Source organism: Chaetomium strumarium, assembly GCF_033439665.1.
Source record: "Chaetomium strumarium strain CBS 333.67 chromosome Unknown B0T15scaffold_6, whole genome shotgun sequence".
Lineage (NCBI taxonomy): Eukaryota > Fungi > Ascomycota > Sordariomycetes > Sordariales > Chaetomiaceae > Chaetomium > Chaetomium strumarium.
The window spans coordinates 1,147,885-1,164,494 of NW_026944434.1; the positions used below are offsets into that span (position 1 = coordinate 1,147,885).

Genomic DNA, 16,610 nt, shown 5'->3' on the forward strand with positions numbered 1-16,610 from the left:
TTCACTGCTTATGACCCCCGGGGTACGCCATCCCGCCGGCGGCCTGGTAGCCCTGCTGGATCCCCTGGCTCGCGAGCAGCTGCTCGCGGTACTCGGCCTCCTTGTCGTTCTGGGCCAGGTGGCAGCAGCCGCAGCAGCACGAGGTGGCGATGTCGACGAGGCAGCTGCCCTGCAGGTTGTGCTTGGTGCGGAGGTCGGCGCGCTGCATGGCCATGGGGATCCAGTGCAGGGCTACGCAGCCCGAGGCGCAGAAGAGGAGGCACTGGAATGGCTCATGTTAGGGATCGTAATCTAAATTTGCGAGGGAGCAAGACTGGATGAGAGTGAGACGCACCGAAGTGTTGATCGGCTCGTAGCCAGCTAGGTTGGCGCTCTTGCGCAGACGATGGTGAGTGCGGCCGAAGACGACGCAGGGGCAGCACCACGACATCAGGCAGGTCTCGATCGGGGCGAAGCAGCCAAAGAACGAGTTATACCACGGCTGGGCGCTCTCGGGAGACTTGGAGTTGACGTACTCGCCGGGGCGGGCCAGCACGTCGTTGAAGCGGGCCGTCCACTCGGCCACGTCGTCGTTGCTGATGGGGCCCTGCTGGGGGGCGGGTGGTTGTTGCTGAGGGGCGGCCATGGTGAGGACGGTTGCGGCTGTTTGTCTTAAGTCAGGGTTGGACGAAGAGAGTTGGCTGGTGCCGGGTATCAAGGAAGAGGATATGGCTGCTGAAGATAAAAAAAGGAGACGAAAAGAGTGACAAAGAACTGGTGGTTGCTGGCTGGGAAGGAGGAACAGCCGAAGTGTGTCTCGCAGTCTCGGATGGACGCCGTACCTCTTTTATATCAGCAATTTCCCTTACGTCTCGGGGCCCGTGTTGCCAACATTAGCTCGGTCTCCTGCCTGCCGGCCAACGCGTGCGCTGGCCTCTGGAATCCATAAGCGTGATGTTTGTCGTTCACCATGATTGGTTGTGGAGGGGCCGAGATGAGAGTGGCAGCGCCATCATGTTCTTTTTTGACAGGGCTGAAGCGACAGCGCCCTGAACCATACCCGAATCGCTTTAGGCTGGCCGGTCCCCTGCACGTCAGCCCTGCAGTCTGCTGGGTGTCTCTCTCTGGGCGCAGGGCCTGCAGTCGGGAAAAGTCCTCCCGACCCGTGACGAGTCTTACGCTGCGCGGAGGCTGTCGAGTATTTCTGTCCCTGAACCGTGCATGAGATCTTCCCCATCAACTCAAAAGGATATCGGCTGTTCCCTGATATGCAATCACAAACTCGAATGCAAGCCACCAATTTGGAGCTGCGGAACAGTGCCGCCACTTCCCGGCACCGCCAAATGTTGAAGCATTGTCCCGTCTTACTTGCGATCGCTCGCAGCCTTTTTGAAATCCCCCCTCTCGAAGAGAGGACAGGAATGAAGATGCCAACGATCATGCAATCCATATAGCTAAGTCGTCAGATTACGAGCCTACTTCCATTTTCACCGTCCCCGCTCAGATGAAGACTAGGTCACTAGAATGTCGAGTGGTATGGTAAGGTAAACAGAGAAGGAGACCTTACCCTTCAATATTACCCGGGTTCTATCCGTATCCCAGCGAAGGTCGCAGGACGGGGAAGTCGAGATGGTGCAAGCTTCGTATGCTTTCCTAACGTGGGCATAACATTAGTAAGATGGTCGTTAGAAGTACTAAGATCGTAGCATATCAAAGATCGCATATAAAAAAGTCAAAATCTCACTGGCTCGGCGGCTGGCCTCCTTTTATCGGACAGTATATAGGATACCTCTACGCGTTTGCAGGCAACGATGTCGTTTTGCCGTGTGACACGGTTAGTGGGTCGAAGGGAGATAACCGGCCACGAAACCCACGGGAGAGTTGACTTCCTTTGGAGGGCGACTTCCCAAGTTTTCACAGCTTCAGTTACAGCCTGCCCCGGACCGGATCACCAGAAGCACGTCCCTTGACTGCTTGGCCACTTGGAATTGGAGGTAGCCGTTAAAATTGGGAGATACGGAACCTCTAGTGTATTGGTATCTCGATGATTTTTTTCCCCTGACGGTCTGAACCAGGACTTCACGCTTTTATCAGGGGAAGCGTCCATCCGGCCTCTAGACAAATCCGACCATCTTACCACCATCTCGCATGCCTACCAACATTGATGCTCTATGTTGAGTTCCATAACTATCACAGACAATCTTTCACCTCCCCTCCTTCGCCCATCCAAACCCAAGAACCGGTCAGCGACATCCAGTCGTCGCTCTCGTCGTCTTCAGCCACCATGACCGGAACCCAGCCGTCGGCCTCCTCGCAGGAGAAGTCAGGCAGAGAGTTGCCATCTTCTCGGCTGCTCTCCGAGCCAGTCTCAGATCCCACCTCAGATTGCGCCTCAATCTCTTGTTGAGGGCAGACGGTGGACTCGCCCGCAACCACAGCTTCCGCCGGCCTCGGCACCTCCGTCTCAACTCTGACATTTTGACCCCCCCTCGCAGATTCCATCCCCTTCGCCCCATCTCTCCGCCTTTTCCCCTTAGTACTAACAATTCTCACCGTGTAAGCCGGCTTCTCCCCTCTCAGCCTCGCAAGCTCACCAAGCGTAAATCCCCCGTCCCTCTCGCCCTCTTCGTAACGCAAAGTCTCTTCTTCTTCTTCTCCTCCTTCTTCTTCTTCCTCGGCCCCTCCTAACCCTCCCCACCTCCCCACCGCCTTCCCCATCCTCCTCATCATCAGTACCGACGACCCCTCTTGCAAGTCACGACCACGACCACGACCACTGCCACGATGACATTGATCATCACCCGGCAAACAGTCGGCCGTCCGCGCCAGCGCCCGCCCGTCCCGCACGGGATCGTCCAGCACGTCCAGCGTCCCGCTGCCCCGGAAGCGCGGCTCCTTCCGCCACACTATCCGCCCGCCGCGCTCGACAAACCTGCCCCGGTTGTGCCGAACCGGGTGGTCTTCCGCGACGGGACGGTCGACGCCGTCGCTGTGGGTGACGACATGCACCACCACTGCGCCGCCGCTGGTCGGCCGGCTTGCTGCCGTCGTCTGTGCTGGTCTCATCATGATGATGATGATGATGATGATGACGATGACGATGATGGGTCTGGTGGCGCGCGTGAGTCGGGTGCTGCCTTGGAGTATGGGACCGTTTGTCTGAATGTGAGATGGGGTGTTTTGTCAGATTATCGAAATTAGTGCTACCGTGTAATGCAATTATGGGCAATTAGTGTAAAGTCTGAGTTTAAAAAAAAGGAATAGATAGTGACTCTGTGAAAATTGAATTCGGTGAGCGGATGGAATGGGTCATTGGAAAAAAGGGCGCATTGTGCTGCTCCCGGTATGTTTAAAGGATGCTTGCTTCTCATGACTTTGTCTATTACTATCAACTTCTCCGGCAACAGTTTTGATCGTGCTTGATCCGCAGGCCGTGTGCAACGGCCGCTTTCCTGCTTACCTACCTAGGTTCAGACGGGTGATGGTCCGCCCTTGGGCCTCCGGCCAAGACCCGCGATGCGGCGCAGCAAGCCCCTTCATCCGACCCGGGTCTGACTGTTTTGAGTTGTCGATCTAGCCTAGATCACGAATATCAAGGACGACCGCATGCTCTAATCACCTCGCTGCTCTTGGGCTAAGCTGTTCACTTTGACAAGCTGACCAGAGGCACGGGGGAACCGATTGGCACACTTTTCTGATGTAATAGCAGTCCACTAGTTTTTGGTCGGATGCAGGCTCTATTGTTCTGGAAATTGAGGCGGCGTATCCAGTAATTGAGGAACGGGAACAAGGACTTCACTGTTCTTCCAATTCTACTAGCAGAGCGTTTACTCGGTGTAAACGGACACCGGCATCCGCTATTGGCATGATCATTGTAGACTGATTTAATTTTCACTGCCGGCACTCCACATCTCTCGTGTTGTTTAGGGACGAGGGTAATGTAGCAGAGGCCGGAAAAACCCCGGGCTGCGTCGACGACGAGCCCGGCTTGATCTGGAGAACCGGGGGAATATTCCGGGCGCTCAGCGGGACCTAGTGGAGCAGGTAGGGGGGCCTTGCCCGGTGAGCCGGGGTTTAATCCGACGTCGGCCCGGAGGATGGTCCGTATGGTCGTAGCGATGACAAATATCAAACCGCTCTCCTCCATATGCCACTGGGCATTCTGGAGGACGCTATATTGTTGACAAGTGTGGGCCAATAGTGCAGAATAGGTATAAAGGGGGGAAACTTCACTCGAGAAACAACGCGGTGCGCGGGTCAGATAATTCATACTCATAGACAGCTCTGAGATATCATATCTTACAGTCACAATACCAGTATCGTTCCTATCGTACTCTTCCACTCGGTGAGAGATCATGGCCACCACTTCTCCCTCGCGCGTCCCCACCCGGCCTAGAACGGTGCTCGTAGTCGGAGCCAACGGTTATTTGGGGTCGGCCATCTGCAACGCCTTCCTGCGGGCCCCGTGCCACCCCCAGTCCTTCCGCGTGTACGGGCTCGTGCGGCGCACCTCGGCCGCGCGGGCCCTCGCAGCGGCCGAGGTCATCCCCATCGTCGGCTCGCTCTCCGGCGACCGCGACACCCTCCCGGCCGCCATCCTCTCCCGCCACAGCCGCACGTGGGACGCCATCGTGACCTGCACCGAGCCCGCACGCTCGGCCGACGACCCGGCCTCGACAGCCCGGCATTGGGACGACGTGCTGCACCTGGTCCGCACCCTGGCGTCCGCGTCGGCGGCCGAGGGCGTGCGCCCGCTGGTCCTGTGGTCCTCGGGATGCAAGGACTACGGCATGACCGGACTGCATGGTTCGACGACCGGGGACTTATTGGCGCCACATACGGAGGACTCGCCCATCGGAGACGTCCATCCCCTCATCCGGGGGCGGGCCGAGGCTGCCCTGCGCGCGCTGGAAGAAGCGGGGAAGCCCGGCGGGGCGGATTTCGATGTTGCTGTCGTGCGGGCCACGCCCGTGTTTGGGTACAGCGGGAGTTACTACGGCGCCGGGCTGGACTATGCCGCTGCCTTCCGGGCTGCGGTGGGTGATGCAAAGGACCCAGTTCTCAAGTTCACGGCCCACGGTGGAACCGTCATCCACGGGGTGCATGTCGACGACTGCGCCGAGGGCTACGTGGCTCTGGCGACTACGGCGCTCTTTGGGTCTTCCGAGGGCCACGACCGCGCTGCCGTCGCGGGACAGGCATTCAATATCTCGGGTCGGCGATATGAGACCTTGGAGGAGGTTGGAAGAGCCCTAGCCGAGGAGTACGGATTTGCCGGCGGAGCTGAGTTTGGCGTTGCCCCGGATGAGCTTCCGGAGGCGGTGACGGGTCGCAGTGTGGACTTGCTATTTGGTTGGAGTCAGTGGGTCGCCAGCGACAAGATCAGGCGCGTGGCGGGCTGGGCAGATTGGCGTCCCTTGTTCTCGGAGAATCTGCATGTGTACCGCCTGGCCTATGATGCCGCAGTCGAGGCGGGATCCGACGGCGTAGGGAAGGTCAGGAAGAGGATGGGAGGGAACTGGAGCGAAGAGTAGTAAGCAGAGCCAACCGTGCCGATGGGCTAGAAAGGAATACAAGCCTACTAGTTAGCAGAGGAGCATAAAATGATAGAAGCTATAATACCGGTTGGACACGGCGAGAGGAACGGGGATGAAGCTTGGGCGGCTAGGCTCATCACCCATAACCCGTTTGATGGGTCAGACTCAGTTGAGGAAGAAGAAGAAAACAAGGAGAAATGAAATATTAGCTGAGAAAGAGAAAATATGAAAGTGATGGTTAGATAGAATGATTGAAGCCAGCGATGCAAGGGCGCTTATGTTTCCCGAGCAGGTTGTGGTACTACTACGGAAAGGTAGTATTCCGTACATCCCGAGCAGAATTCGAGCACAAAGCTTACTGTGCATGATGCGGCAGACATTCCAGAATGGACCAGAGATTCTTCTTAGTTCCTCGTTTTCATCTGCCAGGTAAGATTTGACGGATCTTATTAGTAGCAATTATCACGCGTTTTTGGCTTGAGCCTGTGAGGTTATGGAGCAGAGCAAGCTTGGCCCAATCCGCAACCGCCGACTCCGCACGTTTCCATCCGACATCACTTTGGCTTGAGAGTTTTCTTTAAACCAAACCACCCAAAGCGTATTCTTTCACCTTGATCCCCCACAACTTTGAATATTCCAATTAGGAGCAACAATCAACTCAACCTTTGTTATCTACTCGTTTACGAGAAATAGAGAAAAAGGAAAAAAAATGCCAGGCTCCTCCCTCTGGCTCCTCCCCCCGCCCTCGCACCCGCTCCACCCAGTCCTGACCACGCTCGTTCGCGAAACGCTCCCGACCCAATTCCCGCGCGAAGCCGCCTCCTCGCCCGCCGTAACACCCCATTTCTTCGCCGCCCACGTCACACTGACCTCCGAGATCCCCGCCTCGCGCTACGGGGATGATCCGCAGGGCTGGCTGGACAGCATTCCCTTCTTCTTCCCTGCAGCAGCAGCAGCACCGTCCGCCGAGGGGAAGGAGGGCGGACGAGGAGGAGGAGGAGGAGGAGGAGGAGGAGGAGGAGTGAAAGTGCGGTTTGAGAAGGTCGTCACTCAGGATGTTTTCTTCAGGAGGTGCTTTATCAGGGTCGGGTATGGAGGCGTTAAGGAGCTGGCTGGGGTTGCGAGGGCGGTGGGCGTTATCGGGGAGGAGGTTGGTGGGGACGGAAAAGACGGCAAGTTTGGGAAGGAGACTGAGAAGTGGTGAGTTTAAAGGAGTGTCCGGCTGTTTCAAAAGTCCTACATATATGTGCGAAGGGAGTGGCCGGAAATAGGCTGCATTGACCGCGGTAAGAGGGAAAGCATCATGAACTGACGTTGATTGCTTAGGTTGACTAAGTGGAGGGAAGAGTATGGGCCGCATCTCAGTCTGATGTAGTAGGTTCCCCCTTCCAGTGTCGTCCCCACAGCGTACACATTTGGCATTGCGATGCTGTCTTCGGCGAAGCTGCAAGCTGACTGGCTACAGTGGTGATGTGCCGATCACGGACGAGGCACTGAAGAAGGTGACGAGGGCGGTGCAAGAGGCCGGGATCCAGTTAGCGGAGGAAAAGCCGGAGGGCAGCGGATGGGACGGCTGGGACGGCGGCGTGGTTTGGCTTGTGCCAACGGATAAGTCCATCGCTGAATGGAAGCCGATTGCCACCAGAGAGCTTTAGACAGCGTTGACGAGAAATATCATAACCCCTATTAAGGTGTCTTCTATGGATATTATGAGATGGTGAGTTCAACCAAATACCTTAATACAGGAGGCGCGGATTCCCATCGCGGCCCGTTGATTAATTTGGGACTGCCTGGTTGAGTCGCATGTACTCCAGCTTCTGCGCCAGCTCCCCTTCCGCCCCCCGCCAGGTCCGCCCCTTGAGGTGCCTCATACACAGCCGCTTCCCTTCATCAGGGTAGTACAGCCAGCAAGCCCACTTCTTCCATTGGCCGTCCTTCATCTCTGCCCTGGCGCGGTGGCCGATGGTGTCCTCGATGAAGGCGCCGCGGGGCACTGCCGCGCGGTTTGGAAATACTTTTGCGAGGTAGTGCTCCGTCTCTGCCAGATGCGGCTTGTCGTGCCAGAAGAAGAGCGGCGTGAGTGGGATCTTGGTGATACTTCCGTCCCCGGACCTAATGGTGAAGTTCTGCTTGTGCAGGTAGGTCACAGCGCGCAGGGCGGGAAACAGCATGACGTGGTCGGACCTGGCGTACTCGACCATCCGAACAGAAGGGAAGCAGACGTATTTGATGGGGACTTGGACAGTGTCCGAGTCATCGGCATTGGCGCTGCCGGCGGTCTTCGACTGTTTCTGCATGATCTCCAGGAGCGGACAGAGAGGGACCTCCGAGACGAGCGTCCAGTCGTGCTGCTGGATCCAGACGTACGGCGTTCTTGTTAGTCTCAGTGCGGAGCGCACGGCCAGGCCGAAGCCCAGCCGCTGCGAGGGCTCGATGAAGACTATGCGGCCATCGTGGGTCCTGGTAATGGTGAGCGGCACCGCGTTCGTCTGCTGCGCGTAGGCGGTGGACCCGAATTCGGCCTCGCCGTAGTCCACTACCAGGTCGCGTCCGGTGTGGTGGCTGCAAGACGGGGCGTATTCTTGGAGAATAAGACGCTTCGCGTTCTCCTTGTACTCGGCGTACGTGCTGGCGCCCTCGGCTGTCACATGCCCCTTCTTGAGTCGCGCGGTGGTGCTGATGTGATCGTACGTGTCGAGGACCAAGATGACGCTGCACTCGGTCAACTTGGGGCAATGCTCTCGGAAGGAGGCGATGATATGGGAGAGCAGCTCTGTCGCCGGTGCCGAGGGCGTCGGCGACGTCGTGATGACGAGAGTTAGGACATCGGCCACGGTTGTTGGCGGACCGCGCGGGGCGTCTGAGGATTCATTCTCATTGGCAGTCATGGCGCTGCCGCCAGCGAGGGATATGCGCACCGCTCCCTCGTTGGAAACCCCATGCAGGCACGCCCGGAAGGTTGCGGCCTGGCGGAGCCGCGGAGAAGCCCTTGGGTTGCAAGCAGCAGCAACCAATCCCGGGGTTTGGTTTGGGGAATGAAACCGAGTGGCTGAATACTTCAAGGATCGGCAAGAAAATTGGGTTTTTGCCGAGGCTCCACCCGGCACTGTAAGACTCTCACTGTTACGTTACGCTTCCAACTAACAACTTCGAGTTACTGCAGTGCAGAGTCTGCGGGCAACAAATCGATCACGATCCCACGAACCTAATAAGCACTACTCACTGGGCCTCCTAAAACGGCCAAGCCCAGTCCCCGCATAGGAGGCCCAGCGAGTAGTATGGTACACTCAAGCTACCGTAGGTAAGTGACTGAGATATTGCAATATTATAAAGGAGTACTATATATTGATTGTCCCTATTCCTCACAATCTGGATCTTGAAACAAATCATCCAGCTGAAGCCCCCTGCCACTTATTAGCACCCAGTCTGTATGACATTCCCAACTCGGGACTACCACGCGAAAAGAAAGAACACTAGGTCTGCCGTTTTGACCAGACACATCAAGGCCTCCAACTTGGCAAAAATCAAAAATGCTACGTCCAAATACTTACCAGGTAGTTCCCGTTGCCCTCCTACGATCCGGACGGAATCCTGCGGGAAAACGCCGCTCCCTCCAGCGACGCCACTCGCCCCACATCGCAACAGCCAACCACAGAGACCAAATCGCGGCGGCCACTAAGAGGTAGACGACCTTCCATATGATCGATTCGCGAGCAATCCATAGCCCTAGGGCGCCGTTGATGATGCCCAGGGTGATGAAGATCCGGCCGTTGAAGAGGTGCAAATACGACCATACCTGCCGACGCCGCAGCTGCTTGAATCTCTCGTGATGGATGACACCAAGAGCGGGTTGGATCATCAGACAGATGAAAACGACCAGGCCGATATATAGGTGGTAGTTTGTGTTCTCTCGAACCCACTATATTCGCCATCCGGTTAGCATTTTCCCGTGTCTCGCTGTTCGCGGGACCGTGTACAGTTAAACTGTTAAACCAGGGTGCTCACCAGACTGATGCCAACTCTGTCGACCTCTTGCACGAGCCCCAATCCCATCGCAGCTGCCGCAGTGAACAGGACGAACGCCACAAGCTGCGTCATCCCATGCACCCAGATAGCAAGCGGGCCGGGAATGACGCGCATAAGGATGGATCCGCTCGGGAAGAGAACGATCATGGCGACGGCCGCCAAGATCCCGTGGATTCTCCGCACCTTCATCGCGCGTTCGGGGTCAAATTCGCCATACGCTGCGTAGTTTCCGTACTTGGGATTGCCGTTGTAGCTGTTCCCGCCATTTTCAACGTTCCCCGGGTGGTGGCCAGGGTACCGCTGGGCATGAGCGGATGCTGCGGTCCCTGCGGAGGCTAAGGCAATCAGCGAGAACCATTTTCTAACCGAAAAATGGTTGTGGCGGATGATTCTATCCAAAATTGCCATCGATATGCGTACGATAACGGCCATGTTGTAGGCTTTCGTTGGTTATTGATGTTGGTTGAGGTTCTGTGCAGAGATAGAGAGATGTGGATCGGAGGAAGAATGATCGCGACTGAAGTTCTAACGTGGACACCTATGACTCTTTATTATCCCGCGTGTTGACGTACTGATGATTGAGCAAATCTGCAAAAGCACAAGCCAGCGTCTTGTGCGTCTGTCGTCGCAAGCCCTTAGACCCTACATACGTCACGGGTACCTTAGCAAGTTCGGACGGCGAATGGGCGCCTCCGACTCCCCGTACAATAGCAGCATGCGGCATTGGGCGGCCTATGTGGCGCTTTGGGTGGCCTCCCTACCTGGTAATGAACTTGCGAGGCGAGCGAGGCTTTGGGCTGAGTTCCAGTGCATTCGATCAGCCTACCCCGTGCTAGCCAGTAAGGTTATAACGTCCATACGCTGGGTACCTATGTAGCGGCAATCTGGAAGGAGAAAGGGACAAGCTGAGGTGCCATCCTAATCGGGGAGGCATCTGCCACCGAGAGCACCCATGATATTTTCTTTGGGGAGTGTGAACATAGAGAGCCTCTTCGCTGCTATACGGGATGTCTTTCCCGGACACATCATTGATAGATACCCTGGTAGTAATGGTCTCCATATGTTCTGAACTTAAAGTTCCAAATGATTGCTATCGTACTCATACCGTAATCGGGCAAGTGGATTTTGAGTTTGATCAGATAGCTCATCCTATGGAACGAAGAGACCAGCTAAACGGAGCTAAGAACTGTCCCCATGCTTGGTAACATTATATAACAGCTAAGCATGTCTATTTACTTCATGTCACTGACTATGAACCCTGTGTTGCTGATGCTTTTACGGACTTTCCGTCCTACATTGTGTGGATAACCTTTATGCTGAGGTCTTTCTCCTCACCTTAACTATCGCCCTTGTACTACTGATATTATGGTACGCACTGTTATGTACCAAGACTTCCCCATGCTCGTTCAAAGGGTACCAAGCTTCCTACAAGTAGCGTCTCTTGTGGTAGTCCTTCGAAGAATGTGTTCGTGATTAAACCAATTCCGGTGCCATTTTCCGTACTAGTTGAGACAATCTTACGGTTCTTACCTACCTAGAAATATTCCAAGTGCCCTGACAACCAAGCCCAGTCCAATTGCTCCATTGCCGTGAGGTAGTATTCCATTCTTGCGTTTGTAGGCGTTGCTCCGAGCAGCCTAGACCTTTCGTCCTCGACCTCTAGTCATCTCAGCCCGACGCGAAAATGGAACCCTGGCCATCCATCCCCGCAGGCGACCATAAGGCATGCATGGAATTTGCCGTCGAACAGGCACGGCTCTCACCGCCATCGCCATCTAAGTTCTGCCGCCTGCGTGGGAGCGGTACTCGTCGATACTGATGAAAACGAGATCCTGGCAACTGGGTAGGTATTCTGAATAGCTGCCGCGGAACAGACCCGGTGACCTTGGCTCGAGCCATGCCGAACACTGTTGCTTCATCAAGTCTTGCCGACAGATACGACGTTCACGATTTTGATATTGCTAAGGTGCTGCCGCCTAACACTGTGCTTTACACGGCTACGGAGCCGTGCAACGAGAGGTTGGGCGGGAACAGGACGTGGGTCGAGCGCATATCGGCATTATCGGGCCTGAACGGTGCCACAAGGGTTGTCTATGTTGGCATCCGCGAACCTGACAGTTTCATCAAGCACAATGAGGGTGTCATGCGGCTCGAGGATGCTAGGGTCATGGTGGTGATGCTGGATGATGCTGAAATCAGGGGCAGAGACCATAAGCTAGGCAGGGTACTGGAAGTACCGGTACAGCAGGAACAGGGGCAGAAGACTGGGAAGCAGGCTCTCTATGTACATAAAGGACCAAGGTGCCCCAGAGTCTCAGACTCCTCAAGCAAGCAATACAACCTGTGTGACCTCCTACGTTCGATAGATGATGACCTGGAACTGCGAGAACTTATCTGGGACGTGACATTTTCCGGCCATGAGAAGAAAGTAGGGCTAAAACAATCAAGCAAACGTCGTGCCTACCTTGATCACGTCGACCTTCATGAGGCCGCCGAGGTCAAATGTTCTCACTTCTTTATAGATGCAAGTGCTCAAATCATGGGGCAGAAACACAAGCTAGGCAGGTGCTAGAATTACCGGTACAGCAGGAACCGGGGCAGAAGGCTACGATAAGGAAACGGGCTCTCTACATACATAAGGAACCAAAGTCCCTTAGCGTCTCTAGTTCTTTAAGAAAGCCTCCATACAACTTGTGTGACCCCTTGGAAACCACGGAGGTATGGCACTTTGGAGATCGCGCATCTTGTCCAGATCAAGAAACTTGCCACTCGGCGTGCACATCCCCAGAAGCTCTTCGTCCATGCTCACCTTAAAAAGCGTGCGTTGTAAACCCTCTGAATCTTCGCGTCTGGGGTACACTACGTACCGCCAGTACGATCCCCAGGGCATGGATGGGTCGCTGAACCATGTCCATCTCAGCACCCTCAACTCCTCCTCAGAGATATAGTCTCTGACGGTCACAGCGGTGGGTCCTTTTAACAGCACCAAAGAGGCAACCCATGGCACAATAATGCCCTGACAAAATTCCTGCTGGACATGCATCGTGCTCCGGAGCCTCTCACCGGCCTCGTTGCCGCTCTGACCCTCTTCCGAGAGCTTTTTCTCAATGTAGCCGTCCAGGACCTCATCGAAAAAGCACTTGCGATTGGTTTCCTGCTCTTCAATCACCAAAGTCCAGCGGTCCATCCATTTCAAGTCTTCCAGATCGTTTTTGAACTCTTGAAGAACCTACTGCTCATCTATTCCAGGGATCGTCACATAGGCACAGCAACGGCGGAACGTGCTGTAGTGCGATCTCAACTTGGATTCCAGATCATTGCTTTCGCGATGACGCCGGGTGCGATCCCATTCGTCGGTCACTTTTCTCAGCGTCCGGAAAAGCTCCATGCGCTCGCTCTTCTCTCGTTCGATGGCCACGCGGCTCGGCAGAAGTGGCTCGGAGGTATCACTGGGCTCGGCGGGTCGGCGGCGGGCGCCGCTGACGCCGTCTTCATCGCGGTTAAGCTTCCGGTTTGAGCCGGCGTCGGAGTCGGAATCGCTGCCACTGTCGTTCCCGAGCGGGTTCGAGCCTTTCTTGCGCTTGTTCGGCCGGCGGTTCTGCGGCGTCCAGGACGTCTGCTGCGTACGGCTCGGCGAAGGCTCTGCCCTCACGGTGTTGCTTCTCTTGCGGCTGACGGACGCGGGGACATGGCGGTATTCAGGGTCCGGCAACTGGATCGGAGTCTCACTGATCCGGATCGGAGACGTTTCACGCTCTTTTCCATTATTGTCGGGCCGGTCCACGGCTTTGTAGCACTGCTTGAGCGGCTGCCCCTGGACAGCGGCGGTTTCGCTCGCAACGGAAGTCGGAGAATTACCCGGCTGCATGATGAATTCGGACTGGCTGCTTCAGAGGGGATTCGACAAGTGGTGATGGCAAATTGTAGGAGCCGCTTCTGGCTCTAATCAGCTGGATTGAGACGAGGAGGAGTCGCCTCTGGGCTCAAATGACGGACAATCGAGAGTTGATGAAAGTTTAGGTTGGGCTGAATTTTCAAGTTCATCGGGCGTCTTTGGCCGTGGCAGTGCTCAAGGCAGTCTGTCGGGGGCTGAGCTGCCGCGAATCACATCCTGAGACGTTGCGGGCAGTCAACACCACCCGGAGAGGGGAAATCTGCTGTGTTACTGTGTCACTGTGTGACGCGGGCGCGGTCTTCCGCTTGGAGGCCTCCCAGATTGAGAACTCTTGAGTTGATTTCCCCCTAAAGACACATTGCTTTCACGTCAGTGTCACAGCACCAGGTCAGTGCCCGCCATGCCCTCAACGCAGTCCTCCCATCGGTCTCAATCGTCCATAACCGTGGAGGGTGGCAGCAGACCCGGAGGCAGCGCAGTTGACACAGAGCCAACTGAGCAGGAGATCCATCGGAAGCCATGGAAATACATTGGCTATAAGGGATACGCAGACTTCATCGCGTCGGATAATGACTTCTTCACTCTTCGACGGTTTGATACCTTGAACGCCCGGGTGGCTCTTATGCTGCAGGACGAGATCTCCGAGCTCGAAGAGGAGCTCGAGGTGATGGATAGGAAATACAGCGGTAGAAATGCAGAGGATTCGCACAACGGAACCTTCAGAGGAGATGTACAGGAGGACCGTTCACTGCTCGTCAAAGCCATAGCGAAGAAGGTAAGGAATTATAGTCGGTTGGACGCTAATTAGGATTGACGGGATTCTTTTGCTGACCGTTGTGAAGATGACTTCATTCTCCAACTATCCAGCCTGAGGCGGCTTTCTGTGGCGCCACGCCGAGACGTCAAGAGCATCAGGAACTGGCACTTCAACCACGGCTACCAGGCAATAGCACCCAACAAGCAAAAGTACCTGAACCACGATCGAGATCTTGTCTGCGTGGCTCCCAAGGAGGAAAAGACTCCTCTGCGGCAATATCTCGACAGTTCTCTTCGACTACGAACGCTGGCGCTCTGGAGGCACAGGGAGGCGACATCCCCAGCTACGACGCTGGAGAGCTGGCCTACTACTCTGACGCACGGATGAACCGATTCCTGTCGGCGATAATCACAGCCATAGGCGTGACGATGCTTATCACGCCCATCTGGGTCCTCCAGGCAATTGATAACCTCCGGGTGAAGCTGGTTATCATCACTGTCTTTATTTTTCGTATTTCTCATCGTCTTGTCCTTTGCCATGGTTACCAAGCCTTTCGAAGCCTTGGGGGCGACAGCAGCGTAAGTCCAATCCGATATACGGATGGTGAACTGGTTGAGATTACTGCGGGTCAGGTCATCCGCTGTTGGACCGCTGGGTGGCAGCAGCGACATCGTACATACATGCCTTACGCTCCTGGTTTAGCCATCCAAAAAAACGGAGCCATTGCACACCCCCCTAGCAGACCACCAGCGACTCGTCCTGCTCTCCCCTAAGCGACCTCCACCACCTCGACTGCCTGGTGAGCTCTCCGTCCTCGACTCCTCGCCACCAACAACGGACTACCACTTCGAGGCGTGAGATAGCATCGCACCGGAATGTAGCAGATCAGTAGACCCTACCAAAACACTCATCATCGGATTTAAACTTTAGAGCCGTTGAACACCCTTGAAGTTAACATAGCCGGCACAATCTTCGTCACCGGTGCCAACTCAGGCATTGGCCTCGCAACAACCAAGCTCTTTCTTTCCAAGGGCTTCGATGTCGTTGCGACGGCGAGAGCACCGTCTGCCGCGGCCGACCTTCAGGAGCTCCTGAGGAACAACGAGACTCCGCTCTTGGTGGTCGCTCTCGATCTTCTGAACCCGGAGACCTTTCAACCGGCACTTGATGCGGCCGTAGCGAGGTTCGGCAAGGTCGATATCCTTGTGAACAATGCAGGGTATGGGGATTTCGGTCCCATGGAAGCTTTGCACATGGAAGACTATCGCCGGCAGTTCGAGGTCAATGTTGTCGGTACGTCTTTGAGCAAGGACCGGCGCCTCCGGTGGGACAGCCGCTAATTAATGGCAAACTGCATAGGCCCTATTGGCCTGACGAAGACCTTTCTTCCTCATTTCCTGGCCACGGGGAGCCGCGACTCCCCTCCCGTTGTCATCTACGTGAGCTCGGGAGGTGCTCATTTCGGGTTGCCGCTGTCAAGCGCATACATGGCAAGCAAGGCAGCCCTAAACCTGTTCGCTGAGTCCGTCTCGTACGAACTTGGAGCTATCAGCCCGCCTGTAACCGTCAAACTGGTCGTCGTACACGGTGGTGTCCGGTCAACAAACTTTCTTGCTAGTAGCAACTCCGCCCGGGCCAGAAGCAATGCTGGTGGTAATTCCGCTGCCGACAACAACAGTGTGGCCGTTCAAGAACGGTACGGTGCCTACACAGCGAAGGTTCTCGAACGGTTCGCGCCGCTCGCCGCTGGCAGCATGGCAGTTGAGGATCCAGCACAGACAATCCTTGGAGCGGCTACGGATGGGAAGACGAAGCTGAGGTACCTCAGACGTGGGAAGGACGGTGGCCGGAACCTGTTAGCGAGGATGGAAGGCATGAAGGAAGGTGAGGGTCCCGACGACGCCGATGAGAGGTACATGGAGAAGATGATATCTTTTTTCGCTTGAGGTAATTACCTACCTCAGGTAATTAGTCAACCCTAGGACGCTTTGTGTCACGAAGCACTGCTTCGCTATTCAGTCCCGTACCCGTAGAAGAAAGACTGGACGAGTGACTGTACTGCGCTGTTGTCCGCATATTTGCCGGTTGCTTATTATGGCTCATATCTGTCGAAGCATACCTAGGGTGTTTACGAGTCTGTCGTATATTTCCTCGTCTTCATTCGCGTTTGGATGCACTGATTATGAAACAGCAAATCCAGTTTCCGCTTCCATTCCCATCACCAAGGTAGCTGGGTGCGTAGCATCTCTGGCGCTACTCTATATCGTGGAGGCGGAATGAGGGCGGAGAGAATCAGAGACTGAGTAACTGTCATTCACATCATCATCACATGGAACTCAAAACTGGATCTTCTCGCCGTGGGGTATCGGACGTCCCCGGGCAGCAGACGGATGTCTAGACACACAGTGCGCTGCAA

General features: G+C 55.6%; 9 protein-coding genes across 9 annotated transcripts; 4 read left to right on the forward strand and 5 right to left on the reverse strand.

Moving 5' to 3' along the window:
- Position 1: 1 nt before the first annotated feature.
- B0T15DRAFT_513355 (PLAC8 family-domain-containing protein) lies at positions 2-625 on the reverse strand (the record flags this gene model as incomplete). The annotated part of the gene is made up of 2 exons (XM_062868031.1): positions 2-262; positions 335-625. The coding sequence occupies 2 exons, from the start codon at positions 623-625 to the stop codon at positions 2-4; spliced, it is 552 nt and encodes a 183-aa protein (XP_062718927.1).
- A 1,273-nt stretch (positions 626-1,898) lies between these two features.
- B0T15DRAFT_576562 (uncharacterized protein) lies at positions 1,899-4,175 on the reverse strand. Its single transcript, XM_062871035.1, has 3 exons — positions 3,826-4,175; positions 3,440-3,534; positions 1,899-3,088 (listed from the first exon to the last, which is right to left on the reverse strand). Exons 1-3 carry the CDS (start codon positions 3,850-3,852, stop codon positions 2,170-2,172), a joined length of 1,041 nt encoding a protein of 346 aa, XP_062718928.1. The 5' UTR covers positions 3,853-4,175; the 3' UTR covers positions 1,899-2,169.
- A 159-nt stretch (positions 4,176-4,334) lies between these two features.
- B0T15DRAFT_486647 (uncharacterized protein) lies at positions 4,335-5,513 on the forward strand (the record flags this gene model as incomplete). The annotated part of the gene is made up of 1 exon (XM_062866377.1): positions 4,335-5,513. The coding sequence occupies one exon, from the start codon at positions 4,335-4,337 to the stop codon at positions 5,511-5,513; it is 1,179 nt and encodes a 392-aa protein (XP_062718929.1).
- A 712-nt stretch (positions 5,514-6,225) lies between these two features.
- On the forward strand, positions 6,226-7,208 carry B0T15DRAFT_438426 (2',3'-cyclic-nucleotide 3'-phosphodiesterase; the record flags this gene model as incomplete). Its single annotated transcript, XM_062865869.1, has 3 exons — positions 6,226-6,716; positions 6,843-6,890; positions 6,982-7,208. The coding sequence occupies 3 exons, from the start codon at positions 6,226-6,228 to the stop codon at positions 7,169-7,171; spliced, it is 729 nt and encodes a 242-aa protein (XP_062718930.1). The 3' UTR covers positions 7,172-7,208.
- On the reverse strand, positions 7,209-8,568 carry B0T15DRAFT_420113 (uncharacterized protein). The gene has a single exon (XM_062865535.1). It carries the CDS (start codon positions 8,402-8,404, stop codon positions 7,292-7,294), a length of 1,113 nt encoding a protein of 370 aa, XP_062718931.1. The 5' UTR covers positions 8,405-8,568; the 3' UTR covers positions 7,209-7,291.
- Positions 8,569-8,670: 102 nt separating this feature from the next.
- On the reverse strand, positions 8,671-10,070 carry B0T15DRAFT_539360 (uncharacterized protein). The gene is made up of 3 exons (XM_062869725.1): positions 9,523-10,070; positions 8,935-9,436; positions 8,671-8,817 (listed from the first exon to the last, which is right to left on the reverse strand). Exons 1-2 carry the CDS (start codon positions 9,972-9,974, stop codon positions 9,064-9,066), a joined length of 825 nt encoding a protein of 274 aa, XP_062718932.1. The 5' UTR covers positions 9,975-10,070; the 3' UTR covers positions 8,671-8,817; positions 8,935-9,063.
- Positions 10,071-11,439: 1,369 nt separating this feature from the next.
- B0T15DRAFT_513360 (uncharacterized protein) lies at positions 11,440-11,947 on the forward strand (the record flags this gene model as incomplete). Its single annotated transcript, XM_062868032.1, has 2 exons — positions 11,440-11,826; positions 11,909-11,947. The coding sequence occupies 2 exons, from the start codon at positions 11,440-11,442 to the stop codon at positions 11,945-11,947; spliced, it is 426 nt and encodes a 141-aa protein (XP_062718933.1).
- Positions 11,948-12,204: 257 nt separating this feature from the next.
- B0T15DRAFT_513361 (uncharacterized protein) lies at positions 12,205-13,410 on the reverse strand (the record flags this gene model as incomplete). The annotated part of the gene is made up of 2 exons (XM_062868033.1): positions 12,205-12,771; positions 12,802-13,410. 2 exons carry the CDS (start codon positions 13,408-13,410, stop codon positions 12,205-12,207), a joined length of 1,176 nt encoding a protein of 391 aa, XP_062718934.1.
- Positions 13,411-13,670: 260 nt separating this feature from the next.
- B0T15DRAFT_576566 (uncharacterized protein) lies at positions 13,671-16,444 on the forward strand. The gene is made up of 6 exons (XM_062871036.1): positions 13,671-13,824; positions 13,940-14,212; positions 14,482-14,772; positions 14,937-15,048; positions 15,155-15,487; positions 15,554-16,444. The coding sequence occupies exons 2-6, from the start codon at positions 14,060-14,062 to the stop codon at positions 16,138-16,140; spliced, it is 1,476 nt and encodes a 491-aa protein (XP_062718935.1). The 5' UTR covers positions 13,671-13,824; positions 13,940-14,059; the 3' UTR covers positions 16,141-16,444.
- Positions 16,445-16,610: the final 166 nt, after the last annotated feature.

What these genes read in the sequence shown, in the direction of transcription:
- B0T15DRAFT_576562 (XM_062871035.1), bottom strand. Translation starts at nt 3,852, where the DNA reads ATGATCATGCCAATAGCGGATGCCGGT. An exon ending in TGCCAATAGCGGATGCCGGT is followed by an intron (nt 3,535 to 3,825) that starts GTCCGTTTACAC and finishes AACTCAAAACAG; the next exon opens with TCAGACCCGGGTCGGATGAA. An exon ending in ACCCGTCTGAACCTAGGTAG is followed by an intron (nt 3,089 to 3,439) that starts GTAAGCAGGAAA and finishes GCGCGCCACCAG; the next exon opens with ACCCATCATCGTCATCGTCA.
- B0T15DRAFT_420113 (XM_062865535.1), bottom strand. Translation starts at nt 8,404, where the DNA reads ATGACTGCCAATGAGAATGAATCCTCAGACGCCCCGCGCGGTCCGCCA.
- B0T15DRAFT_539360 (XM_062869725.1), bottom strand. Translation starts at nt 9,974, where the DNA reads ATGGCCGTTATCGTACGCATATCGATGGCAATTTTGGATAGAATCATC. An exon ending in GACAGAGTTGGCATCAGTCT is followed by an intron (nt 9,437 to 9,522) that starts GGTGAGCACCCT and finishes ATGGCGAATATA; the next exon opens with GTGGGTTCGAGAGAACACAA.
- B0T15DRAFT_576566 (XM_062871036.1), top strand. Translation starts at nt 14,060, where the DNA reads ATGCTGCAGGACGAGATCTCCGAGCTCGAAGAGGAGCTCGAGGTGATG. An exon ending in TCAAAGCCATAGCGAAGAAG is followed by an intron (nt 14,213 to 14,481) that starts GTAAGGAATTAT and finishes ATATCTCGACAG; the next exon opens with TTCTCTTCGACTACGAACGC. An exon ending in ACGGACTACCACTTCGAGGC is followed by an intron (nt 15,049 to 15,154) that starts GTGAGATAGCAT and finishes AAGTTAACATAG; the next exon opens with CCGGCACAATCTTCGTCACC.